This window comes from Nerophis ophidion, linkage group LG05 (assembly GCF_033978795.1).
Source record: "Nerophis ophidion isolate RoL-2023_Sa linkage group LG05, RoL_Noph_v1.0, whole genome shotgun sequence".
Classification (NCBI taxonomy): domain Eukaryota; kingdom Metazoa; phylum Chordata; class Actinopteri; order Syngnathiformes; family Syngnathidae; genus Nerophis; species Nerophis ophidion.
In genome coordinates this window covers 55,946,441-55,960,574 of record NC_084615.1, presented here as the reverse complement: position 1 = coordinate 55,960,574, position 14,134 = coordinate 55,946,441, and the positions used below count along the sequence as shown (strand labels likewise).

Here is a 14,134-nt window from a genome sequence, read left to right as displayed (position 1 = left end):
AAAGGTGCATTACAAAATATATAATTATTATTATTCTACTGAGTGCTAATTATCAATTTACTGTCCATCCATCCATTTTCTACAGCTTATTCCCTTTGGGGTCACGGGGGGCGCTGGTGCCTATCTAAGCTACAATCGGGCGGAAGGTGGGGTACACCCTGGACAAGTCGCCACCTCATCGCAGGGCCAACACAGATAGACAGACAACATTCACACTCACATTCACACACGAGGGCCAATTTAGTGTTTCCAATCAACCTATCCCCAGGTGCATGTCTTTGGAGGTGGGAGGAAGCCGTAGTACCCACAGGGAGCCCACGCAATCACGGGGGAAAACATGCAAACTCCACACAGAAAGATCTCGAGCCTCGGATTGAACCTAGGACGACTCAGGACCTTCGTATTGTGAGGCAGACGCACTAACCCCTGGTCCACCGTGCTGCCTATCAATTTACTGAACTGTTTTTATTTATTTTAAATAATAAAAGTAATAATTATAATTTCAGAAAGAAACCCCAACAGAGGTTTCCTTATTGTCCCCGGTCTGCTTTGTCGTCCACAAATTGCAGACGAGCCCCGTGAGTGGTTTTGCTTAAAAAGTGTTTGTCCATTCATTTAAGTACCAACGCATTCACACCCGCACGTTAAAAGCATTTGTGAACTGTTGAGAGCGCAAATTTTTGTTGGTAAATGAGAGATGACGGATTATCATCATACTCTAACATCTCTATCATATACCGAAAATGCTGCCTCTTTGCTGTGTCAGCATTGCAAATTAAAATGTGTTCTTTTTTTCCTTAGCCTGAATTAAAAAAAGGATAAATATATATATTGTATACTACATTACCCTGAAAGCTTAGCAAAGTATACAGAAACAGAAAGTAGGTCTTAACCAGGGGTCACCAACGCGGTGCCCGCGGGCACCAGGTAGCCCGTAAGGACCAGATGAGTCACCCGTTGGCCTGCTCTAAAAATAGCTCAAATAGCAACACTTACCAGTGAGCTGCCTCTATTTTTTTTTATTTTATTTATTTACTAGCAAGCTGGTCTCGCTTTGCTCGACATTTTTAATTCTAAGAGAGACAAAACTCAAATACAATTTGAAAATCCAAGAAAATATTTTAAAGACTTGGTCTTCACTTGTTTAAATAAATTCATTCATGTTTTTACTTTGCTTCTTATAACCTTCAGAAAGACAATTTTAGAGAAAAAATACAACCCTAAAAATGATTTTAGAATTTTTAAACACATGCCTTTTAAATTCGTTCCTCTTCTTTCCTGACAATTGAAATCAATGTTCAAGCAATATTTTTTTATTGTAAAGAATAATAAATACATTTTAATTTAATTCTTCATTTTAGCTTCTGTTTTTTCGACGAAGAATATTTGTGAAATATTTCTTCAAACTTATTATGATTAAAATTGAAAAATATTCTGGCAAACTTAGAAAATCTGTAGATTCAAATTTAAATCTTATTTCAAAGTCTTTTGAATTTCTTTTTAAATTTTTATTCTGGAAAATCTAGAAGAAATAATGATTTGCCTTTGTTAGAAATATAGCTTAGTCCAATTTGTTATACATTCTAACAAAGTGCAGATTGGATTTTAACCTATTTAAAACATGTCATCAAAATTCTAAAATTAATCTTTATCAGGAAAAATTACTAATGATGTTCCATAAATTATTTTTTTTTTTTTTTCAAAAACATTCGAATTAGCTACTTTTTCTCTTCATTTTTTTCGGTTGAATTTTGAATTTTAAAGAGTCGAAATTGAATAAATTCATACTTTATTCTCTACAAAAAACCTTGCGTAAAAGGAAAAAAAATGTACGACAGAATGAGACAGAAATGCCCATTATTTATATATGTATAAGATTTATTTATTAAAGGTGATATGAGTAAATATACTATTTCTGGCAATTTATTTAAGTGTGTATCAAACTGGTAGCCCTTCACATTAATCAGCACCCAAGAAGTAGCTCTTGGTTTCAAAAAGTTTGGTGACCCCTGGTCTAAACTAAGCTTTGATCAATAAACAGTTGATATATTGTTACACATTGTTATTCCTGCTTTGTCTACACGAGAAACAAACGTAAGTTTTGATTTGACAGTTAACGTACGCTTTTGAGCACCGCTCAGGGACAAGTTCCATTGGGGAAAATGATGTACATTAGCCAAAATGTGCGGGGAAGTTGGGGGCATTGGAGAAAAAGTTGTGAGGTTGAATATAATTAGCGGGGATTGCTTGAATTGCGCAAATTGGCACTGGTTATGGACAATTTTACCGACAAAAATCCATCCATCCATCCATTTCCTACCTCTTATTCCCTTTTGGGGTCGCGGGGGGCGCTGGCGCCTATCTCAGCTACAATCGGGCGGAAGGCGGAGTACAGCCTGGACAAGTCATCGCAGGGCCAACACAGATAGACAGACAACATTCCCACTCACATTCACACACTAGGGCCAATTTTAGTGTTGCCAATCAACCTATCCCCAGGTGCATGTCTTTGGAAGTGGGAGGAAGCCGGAGTACCCGGAGGGAACCCACGCACTCACGGGGAGAACATGCAAACTCCACGACAAAAATGTATTAAAAAAAAATATTAGAATATATTTGATCGCCATTACAGTGTTGACATGCATATTTTTGGAATTTGGTCAGATGCCTGAAAAAAAAAACACGTACGCTCTGGAGAAAATGCAGAGAAACATTGATGCCCGTGCGTACATTCGAAGACTGACGCAAAGCATAAACCATTTGCTTGCATGCATTTTATTAGTAATATTAATAATAATGGATTGGATTTATATAGCGCTTCTCTAGACACTCATTGCGCTTCACAGAGAAGTGGGAACCCATCATTCATTCACTCCACATTCACACCTAGTGGTGGTAAGCTGCATCGTTGCCAGTTTGCACCTACATGTATACCACAACTTTTACTGTAAATCTGACTTTTTTCTCTGCCATTGAACTAAACTCTAATTCAACATTGAATGTCTGTCACCCTGAAAGAAAGTGGCTTCCCATAAAACATTGCATTTGACATGGGTTCAATAACGTTTCAATACAAAGCAAGAGAACATTGTGGATGAAACTGTACCTTGACAGGGCCAAGACGCAGCCGTTCATGGAACCATAGCACGACAAGGCCACAAATACAGGTACTGCTAATGACAAATCTCCCATCACTTTATTTGCAAATGTCTGTGAATGAAGAAATGATGTGAAACAGAGAAAGAAGCACTTTGTGGGAACAATGCGATACGACTCTTCTTCTTCTTTGCAAACTGCAAGTTATTTACAACTTGAAAACATTTTGAAAATGTCTACAAATTTCTCTAGCTCTAATAACTATTTACTTATTTTAAGTCATTGCCTAGTCCTAATTTTAGCATAAAAAACTATATATATTCTATTCTAGTTTAAACAAAAATTAAATTGACAATAACTATTCTAATAAGATAGTGTGGTTTTTCCCACATAGCAAATCTTGTTTAAAGATTCTGCAACATCTTGAAGATGCTTAATATAAGAATGGCAAGTTGAATAATGCTTGTTTTCAGGATAATCTACTTATTTCTAGTTTAACAGTCCTGCTAATTCCTAAATATACAAATCAAAATTTAAGATGTCTTATCAAGTAAAATGATCTGACTATGCAGCCAGGTACTTTAACTAGTTTTTAGAATGTTTTCCCCTAAACCTAGTGTTTTTATCTTATATTTTGAGAGCTCTTTTTTAAAGTGCAATGTTTTAATGTTTAGCAGAGTATCATACCTACACACCTGCAGGTGACAACTATAATGTATTCCACCAGACTGGCAGACAGATTGATTAAAAATTAGAATCAACTTGCATGTGTCAAGTCAATTGATTTACATTTTGTGAGTTTTTTTTCATTGTCATTGTAGAAACGGATCTAACGCAAGGCAACGCAAGTACATACATGCTTTTTACTTCCTGATGTCTTTGGCTTTGTCTGGGGAAAGTTTTTCCGCATAACAATGAACATTGACATTTGTTTGAGGATCGCTCTCTGTCGTTCCTTTTTTAGTATGTTTTTATTAGTGCTGTCAAAGTTAATGATTCATCACCTAAAGTGATCGCATTAATCATCTATAATCACAGATTAATCACGCCATTTATTTGGACAGCACATGCTCCTTTAGTGGAACTATGGATGGTAGTGAGTATTGTACTTATTACACAGTTTGATTGTAACTTGTATATTAGTTATGTGTCCGAGTATCCGATTTGAAGATGTTAAAATTGCCATATAAAATCGCTAATTTCAACCAGTAGCAAATGGTGAATCCATTTGTTTTAACCCATTTATTAAATGTTGGAATGTCACAGAGAAGTTACTTTGTCAACATAGTTTAGTTCTCTACATTCCCTTTTACAGTATAAGTGAAGTAAAAACTTTTTTAAAAGGACCTCAACAGGAGTCTTTATCGAAAACCTGTTATTTGTCTGTTAAGTTAGCATTAAGTTGACATTAGCAGGAGCAGAGTGCATTTTGTTTAGGTGTGCAGGCATGAAAAATATTGATCAAAATTTATAAAGTTTACTGAAATCATAGTTTTATTTAGTATTTTGTTTACCACAGCGACTGATTCTGAGGATAGGAGTTCGTCGGCTGTCATCACTGTGTAGTACGCCAAATTGATTAGCACATAGCAGGTCATCACAATCCCCATGGAGATACAGATAGCCAAAGGCACCGTCCTGGAAAATATTGGCAAAATTAGTTTTGCATATTCACCTACAAAAAGGGTTATCTCTGTTACTATGTTACACGCACTACTAAAAACAACAACTATTACATTTATTTTGTTGAACCCAGCTTGTTAAAATGCATTTAAACACCTCAATCTAAGTTTTTTCAAGATCAGAATAACAAATGTAGGCGATTTGACTGGAAACCTGAATATATAATCAGAGAAGTCGAGCTTGTGCCTTCACTTGTGTTTACCTGACACTAGTGTTGTCCCGATACCAATATTTTGCTACCGGTATCGGTAGCAAAATTATTTCGATACCTTTATAAATAAAGGGGACCACAAAAAATAGCATTATTGGCTTTATTTTATCAATCTTAACAAAAAATCTTAGGGTACATTAAACATATGTTTCTTATTGCAAGTTTTTCCTTAAATTGTGAACATACAAGACAACTTGTCTTTTATTAGTAAATAAACAAACAAAGGCTCCTAATTTTGACATATGCAATAACATATTTTGTCATTTTCAATTCCATTATTTTGTAAAAATGAATTATTAATCTACTTGTTTATCTACTGTTATTATCTGCGTACTTGCTCTTTTAACATGTTCTGTCTACACTTCAGTTAAAATGTAATAATCACTTATTTTTCTGTTGTTTGATGCTTTACATTAGTTTTAGATGATACCACAAATGTGGGTATCAGTCTGACAAAAAATCGTTACAGGATCATACATTGGTCATATTCAAAGTCCTCATGTGTCCAGGGACATATTTCCTGAGTTTATAAACATTATATGAATTTTTAAAAAAAATGAAAGGAGATGTTGTGATGCCAAAAAATATCTACGTAATCATAGTAGTATCAACTAGATATGCTATTGTACTTTTTATCATTACAGTGGATGTTAGGTGTAGATCCACCAATGGCGTTTCTTTACATTACTTACTCGACAAACGTCTCAAGAGCGATCTTTTACAATGAAGCAAAATGCAACAAACACGACGAAATAGGAAGGCAAAGGACAAAACAACACCCCCAGATCCACATAATAATAATCCATATCATATCACTTTTCTACAGAACAGAATTTTTTTGTAGAAATCTGCTTCCATGTCATTTCCTGACACTCACGTCTAAGGCTGGCTGCTGTAAACAAATCGCACCTACTCTGCTTCTTGCCTCGTCTGTTTGGAGCTGATGTGATGTAGATTATTGTAATAAGCTATATATCAATCAAAAGTGCATATTCCAAACATTGGAAGACTCTTTATAGTTAAAGACTTGCGGTCATTTAAAAAATGCACTGTACATCACGTTGGCAATGTTATGTTTCAGTTTCACTTTATGCATCCCATAGCACATAACTGCAAAAAATAATGCTTAAAATGACCAAAATGCTGTAAATATTACACTTGATCATGAATGTGCCTGTTACTACATTACATACATACTTGCTGAATGTACTGTATATAAAATGTTGTTGGATGTTTTTTAGAGGGCTTTATTGGCGCAATAGACGAATCCCCATTACCTCCATAGTTAGCTGCCTTGTGCTAGCTGTTTATTTTACTCTTTAGAATACAAAGAAAAAAGAAAGACATGTTTTTGGCTCATATAAAGATTGTGGACACAATTCCAACAAACAGTGCAATTTTCTTTTAAGATTCCATAGCACACTTTTAGTCATATTGCAATTAAAGGTGACACATATTTAAGCCACGGTGGTCAGGGCTCTTGTGAAGCAATATATTAAATGTATTAAAACTCACCTCTCAGGATGATCAATTTCTTCTGTGACAAAATTAAGGTAAAACCTGCAAAACAGATTAGCATAACATGACACGAAATTCATATTTCACTGCATGTCTCATACCCCTCGTGGGACGAATCCATAATGGGTGTATTTGCATTTCAAATACATATCCTGGGGTTTCATGTATGTGTGTATGCACAAAAGATGAAAATAGCCCCTGTATGCAATCTGCTGCCTCATAGCAATGCTCACTTTCATAAAGCGTATCATAAATGAAAATACATATTAATTAAGGTAGAGATTTACTAAAGTAGGTTTTAAGGGTTACGTGCGGTATTTAGGGCCCCATTTTGTGTGAAGAAGTGTGTGTAAAATGTAAATTATTGTATGACAGTGCACTTAATGTGAAATTTTACTGCAAACATATTTCGAGCCCCTTCCTGCTCTCTCAAGTTTGAGTATGATAGTATAAAAAAAATTCACCTAAATAAAAATGGGGTGAAAAAAATGTCGTGTGGGTCTCCAAATAATTCTCGAGAGAAAGAAGTTCACTTTATTTTTTTAAAACATAATTAAAAAATCCTATAGTCCACCGGGCACCACACCTTAGTCAAGTCATAGTGGACTTCATCACCCAAAACATACAGCTTAGCAAACCAGCCATAATTAAGTGTATTCCCAGGGCCAGAGCACCTGACATTGAAGCCAATCTTAGGGCGCTAACTTGCAACAGGCCTAGTAAACACGAACGACAGGCTAATTGCACCACTAGCTACGCAAACATAGTTGTACACGTTGGCTTCAATGACACTAGATTAAGACAGTCAGAGACTACAAAGAGGAACATAGCTAGGACTTGTAATCTTGCTAGAAAGATGTCCAGGCATCGAATACTTGTCTCTGGCCCCCTGCCTGCGAGACGCAATGCTGAGAGGTATAGCAGATTAGTCTCGCTTAACAAGTGGCTGGCTAGTTTTTGTAGAGGACAGGGACGTTTTTTGATAATTGGCCCTGTTTCTGGGGCAAACCGGGCTTGCTGATGAGGGACGGCCCTCAACCTAACCGGGAAGGCGCCATTACTCGATCTAGAAACATAGATTACTGTATGAGTCACACTTGACTAACTACACGAGAGCAAGCTCGGGAACAGGCAAAATCAGTGTCTGTTAGTCCGGGTGAGGTGTCAGTTAAGTTAGAATTAACCAGCGCCAGGCTGGAAAATTCCTGCACACAGGATTTTTTCGTAGAATACACAACTCACAAAAAAAAAATTATGTCGTGACTGCGCCAGAGGTGAACATGCATTCTATTGAGGTGGCAAATTATGACACGTTCAATCTATCGCAGCACCAAGCAAACAATGTGAAGATCTCAATCATATCAATTCCTAGATATGATCGAAATTATTTAAGGCACACTACACTAAATAAACGTAATATTATTAATATCACTAATACGGATATTACCAACAATTCCTTAAAGGGGAACATTATCACCAAACCTATGTAAGCGTCAATATATACCTTGATGTCGCAGAAAAAAGACCATGTATTTTTTTAACCGATTTCCGAACTCTAAATGGGTGAATTTTGGCAAATTGAACGCCTTTCATTTATCTGTCTTTTAGCGATGACGTCAGAACATGACGTCACCAAGGTAACACACCCGCCAAATTCATTTTCACATTACAAACACCAGGTCTCAGCTCTGTTATTTTCCGTTTTTTCGACTATTTTTTGGAACCTTGGAGACATCATGCCTCGTCGGTGTGTTGTCGGAGGGTGTAACAACACTAACAGGGAGAGATTCAAGTTGCACCAGTGGCAAGAAATCTGCCGCCAGACCCCCATTGAATTTGCCAGAGTGTCTGCACATTTGACCGGCGATGCTAAGACAGACATGGCACAGAGATGCATGGATAACCTGCAGATGCATTTGCAACGATTAAGTCAACGAAATCACAAAGGTGAGTTTTGTTGATGTTGTTGACTTATGTGCTAATCAGACATATTTGGTCACGGCATGACTGCCAGCTAATTGATGCTAACATGCTATGCTAATCGATCCTAACATGTTATTTACGCTAGCTGTATGTACATTTGAAACTAGATACCCACATTTAATGCGAAAAAAAAACTTACCAATCGACAGATTTAAGTTGCTCCAGTGTCACAAGATGCGAAAGTCCTGATCGTTTGGTCCGCACATTTTACCGGCGATGCTAATAAGGCAGCCATGCTATGGGCCACTTCCTTAGGTACACCCACGCTATGGCCGAATAGCGTCAATAGCTATTCGATCAATAGCTTCAGTTTCTTCTTCAATTTCGTTTTCGCTATCCGCCTCCATACTCCGACCATCCGTTTCAATACATGCGTAATGTGTTGAATCGCTTAAGCCGCTGAAATCCGAGTCTGAATCCGAGCTAATGTCGCTATATCTTGCTGTGGTAACCGCCATGTTGTTTGTATTGGCAGCCCTGTATGACGTCACAGGAAAATGGATAGTGGTTTCGAAGATAGCGAAAATAAGGCACTTTAAAGCTTTATTTAGGGATATTCCGGGACCGGTAAAATTTTGAAAAAAACTTCAAAAAATACAACAAGCCACTGGGAACTGATTTGTATTGTTTTTAACCCTTTTGAAATTGTGATAATGTTCCCCTTTAAAATAGCCCACTACCTATAATATGGCCTTTTTAAACATCAGATCATTGTCTTCCAAAACGTTATTAGTTAAAGAGGTCATTAGACACAACTATCTTTGCGTCATTGGTCTCAGCAAAACCTAGCTCAAACCAGATACATTTTTCCCGCTTAACGAGGCATCTCCTCCTAACTATACGAATGCACATATTGATTGTCCTCTTAAAAAGGGTGGAGGGAGCGCACTGATATACAATGAAAACCTTAACCTTACCTCTAACCTAAGTAATAAATATCATAACATAAATCATTTGAGATGCTTATTATTAAATCTGTCACACCGCAACCTCTCTACCAGGCTGTTATTAACCCCCATGTGTGTGTGTGCGTGTGTGTGTGTGTGTGTGGTATTGTGCTCAAATGCATTAACATACATATTGTTTATGTCATACCTACCACCCAGCATATGCATACATCCCAGAATAGAAGGCCAGAGGCAAAGACGAAATCTTCACTTTGTTCAGTTCAAAGGCATTTTCAAAGTTGTTGGAGTCCCCTGCACACGCACACGCACGCACGCACGCACGCACGCACACACACACACACACACACACACACACACACACACACACAGGGTTTAGATGGACAGTTCATTGGAGACATTTTATGGTGATGGTAATCATAGTGTAATTGTTGTGTTGTGTGCATATAAAAAACAAGTACATAAGGCAGTACAAATGCTATTGGTATAAAAACATGGAAGCATTTTTGTTGCAAAGACATGACTAAGAAAATGTTGGTACATTCAAGGGGAAAAATAGTGTGAAGTGATTTACAAATCTCGTTTCCATATGAGTTGGGAAATTGTGTTAGATGTGAATATAAACGGAATACAATGATTTGCAATTCCTTTTCAACCCATATTCAGTTGAATGCACTACAAAGACAAGATATTTGATGTTCAAACTCAAAAACTTTATGTTCTTTTGCAAATAATAATTAACTTAGAATTTCATGGCTGCAACACGTGCCAAAGTAGTTGAGAAAGGGCATGTTCACCACTGTGTTACATCACCTTTTCTTTATTAACACTCAATAAACGTTCGGGAACTGAGGAAATTGTTGAAGCTTTGAAAGTGGAATTCTTTCCCATTCTTGTTTTATGTAGAGTTTCAGTCGTTCAACAGTCCGGGGTCTCCGCTGTCGTATTTTACGCTTCATAATGCGCCACATATTTTCGATGAGAGACAGGTCTGGACTGCAGGCGGGCCAGGAAAATAACCGTATTATTTTACTACGAAGCCACGCTGTTGTAACACATGACTTGGCATTGTCTTGCTGAAATAAGCAGGGGCGTCCATGATAAGGTTAAGGTTGCTTGGATGACAACATACTGTATGTTGCTCCAAAACCAGTCTGGACCTTTCAGCATTAATGTTGCCTTCACAGATGTCTAAGTTACCCATGCCTTGGGCACTAATACACCCCCATACCATCACAGATGCTGGCTTTCGAACTTTGCACCTATAACAATCCGGGTGATTATTTTTCTCTTTGTTCCGGAGGACACAACGTCCATAGTTTCCAAATATAATTCAAAATGTGGACTCGTCAGACCACAGAGCACTTTTTCACTTTGCATCAGTCCATCTTAGATGAGCTCGGGTCCAGCGAAGCCGGCGGGGTTTCTGGGTGTTGTTGATAAATGGGTTTTGCTTTGCATAGTAGAGATTTAACTTGCACTTACAGATGTAGCGACCAACTGTAATTACTGACAGTGGTTTTATGAAGTGTTCCTGAGCCCATGTAGTGATATCCTTTACACACTGATGTCGGTTTTTGATGCACTACCACCTGAGGGCTGAAAGGTCCGTAATATCATTGCTTACGTGCAGTGATTTCTCCAGATTCTCTGAACCTTTTGATGATTTTACGGACCGTAGATGGTAAAATCCCTAAATTCCTTGCAATAGCTCGTTGAGAAATGTTGTTCTAAAACTGCTCGACAATTTGCTTACAAAGTGGTGACCCTCGCATTATCCTTGTTTGTGAATTACTTAGCATTTCATGGAAGCTGCTTTTATACCCAATCATGGCACCCACCTGTTCCCAATTAGCCTGCACACCTGTGGGATGTTCCAAATAAGTGTTTATAAATATTTATTGCCGCTTTTCCCAATTTCTTTGTAACGTGTTGCTGGCATCAAATTCTAAAGTTAATGATTATTTGCAAACAAAATTTTTTTATCAGTTTGAACATCAAATACGTTGTCTTTGTAGCATTTTCAACTGAATATGGGTTGAAAATAATTTGCAAATCATTGTATTCCGTTTATATTTACATCCAACACAATTATCCAACTCATATGGAAATGGGGTTTTTTTTTAGATTTAGATTTGTTGGTCAACATATTGACATTACACATCACAAGACAAAAATAAGAAAAATACATCATACATGACCAACACATTTACAGGCTTTGTCAAACAGGTCGGCCGGGCCCCATGTAGTGAAACCCATTATCAACATCTTTAAGCTACATTTGAACCAGTGTGTGTGGTACTGGGAGCTGGTGGGATAAGTGTCCTGCCCAAAGATACAATGGCAGCCACTAGGATTTAAGAAGCAGGAATTGATCCTTGAACCATCAATTTGCTGGCACGGCCGCTCTACCAACCAAACCATGAAGCCCTAAATATTTCTGATTTAATAATGTTTGAAAACCTTGAACAAAGACATGGACAGTCCATCATTTGTATGGAATAATATGGTTTCTTTTAGCAGAAAGACATAAAATATAGGGGCGGTATAGCTCGGTTGGTAGAGCGGCCGTACCAGCAACTTTGGGGATGCAGGTTCGATCCCCGCTTCCGCCATCCTAGTCACTGCCGTTGTGTCCTTGGGCAAGACACTTTACCCACCTGCTCTCAGTGCCACCCACACTGGTTTAAATGTGAAAATTAGATATTGGGTTTCACCATGTAAAGCGCTTTGAGTCACTACAGAAAAAGTCCTATATGAATATAATTCACTTCACTTCACTTCCCAATATCAACAGTCCGGGTCGTCATGGTGCAGCAGTCCCAGTTGGGAGGCCACCTCTTGCAGTCTCACCAGAGAGATGCCGGGACCTTACCTAGCAAGCTGTGAGACGTTTTCTCTCCAGCATGCCCGAGGTCTACCCCTGTGGCTTCTTCCAGCTGTGCATGTTTGTAACGCCTCACTGGGTCCAGTCCAGGCATCCTATGGCGTAAACTCATGTCGGCCACTCGTGTCCGCAATATTGCTCTTTGAGTTCCTAGCCATAGTTCAGGATCAAAGGTGAGACTAAGAACGTAGATCGACTGGTAAATCGAAAACTTAACCTTGTAGCTCAGCTCTCCCTTCACCATGCCCGTCCAATACAGCGATCACATTACTGCAGACACTGCACGGATTCGCTTATCCATCTCAGGCCCCTCACTTGTTTAAAGATTTGAGACACTTGAACTACTCCACCTCGGGCAAGAAGGTGCCAGCCGACCTTTTCTGACCTTGTGAATGTGCTGAGTCTCTCACCTGAGAAGCTTTTACTGTCAGTTGCGACCCACCTTGAGAAACACTAAATGTCACAGCTTGATGAACCTTTTCAGATGCTTCTTGTAGGTCAACAGGTATGTTTACATCTCTGGACGGATTTGTGTTAGCTATTCTTTACTTATAGTCTGTAATATTGAGTGCATTGATATGTCAGTACCCATTTAAGTTTCATGTTAAAATAATGGGGTTTTTGTGTGTGTATGAAAGCTGTGTTTGAGGGCTTCGAATGCATATAATATTCATAGATATCATGACTTTTTACTTGGGGTCTGAAACGTAACCGTACCACGTTCCCACGATAATTGAGGCAACACTGTATTCTTCCTTTACTTTTGTTTTAAAACACACCTAGACTGGTGTTACAAAGTTAAAACAAGAGGAGATGTTGAGATAAAACTGTCCTACCTTTGAAGAGGTAGTATAATCCAGGGAATATGATCAAACTGAGGGCCACCAGCTTGCAGAAGGTTAGGACAATTTGAATCCTGGCTGTCCACGTCACACTCATACTATTGGTGACCATGACTGACGCTACCGGGACAGAGAGAGTCGCGTCAGATGGTCAAAGTAGCTGTTTTGAAACATTGCTTGACTGGCATAGCATAACATAATACATGAACATGTATCTGGAAAGACTCTTTTGGGTGCATTAAGGACTCTTTGGCAGAACCCTACTTGACACTGGGACCATTTGGGTCCATTATTAGTAGAAATGGACCGATTATTGGCCGGGCTACTTATCGGTGTTGATATTTGGCATTTTGCCATTTATCGGTATTGGCCTCTTTTTATCGGTATATGTCTCTGAGAAAAAAGAGAAAAATAAAATAAAAGTCCTTAAAATTAAAATTCCAGCAGCAGTGTACAGAGTTGAGATCAATTTAAAAAAAGTAAAAAGTAAATAATGGGGGTTTAAATGGAAACAAAATAGAGAAATATTACAATAACAATAAAAAATAAAAAGCAAAAATGGGAATAAAAATATAACAGTATAATAAGAATATAACAAGAGAAAGTAGGCAGTAGTGACCATGTTATGAAAACGTATTGCACTGTTATTGTTTTGCATCCCCTGTCATCCTTGCACCCCTCGCCCCCCGCCGCAGAGAGGAGTTGTACAGTCTAATGACGTGTGGGACAAAGGAGTTTTTTATTCTATTAGTTCTTTATGTTGTGTTACAGTGCGGATGTTCTCCAGAAATGTGTTTGTCATTCTTGTTTGGTGTGGGTTCATAGTGTGGCGGATATTTGTAACAGTGTTAAAAGTTGTTTATATGGCCACCCTCAGCGTGACCTGTATGGCTGTTGACCAAGTATGCTTTGCATTCACTTGTGTGTGTGACAAGCTGTACATACAGTATGTGACTGAACCGGTACGCAAAGAGAGTGCCTTTAAGGGTTATTGGTGCTCTCTACTTCT

General features: G+C 38.2%; 1 protein-coding gene across 1 annotated transcript in view; it reads right to left on the bottom strand.

Annotated features, from left to right (window-relative positions):
• The window catches only part of slc7a11 (solute carrier family 7 member 11), a 65,576-nt gene that overhangs the window by 15,891 nt on the left and 35,551 nt on the right, over nt 1-14,134 (bottom strand). The window contains exons 4-8 of the mRNA XM_061901555.1: nt 13,120-13,245; nt 9,591-9,690; nt 6,506-6,550; nt 4,611-4,734; nt 3,107-3,210 (exon numbers count right to left, since the gene is read on the bottom strand). Of these exons, the coding sequence (XP_061757539.1) occupies nt 3,107-3,210; nt 4,611-4,734; nt 6,506-6,550; nt 9,591-9,690; nt 13,120-13,245 (499 nt within the window). The remainder of the gene's footprint in view (nt 1-3,106; nt 3,211-4,610; nt 4,735-6,505; nt 6,551-9,590; nt 9,691-13,119; nt 13,246-14,134) is intronic.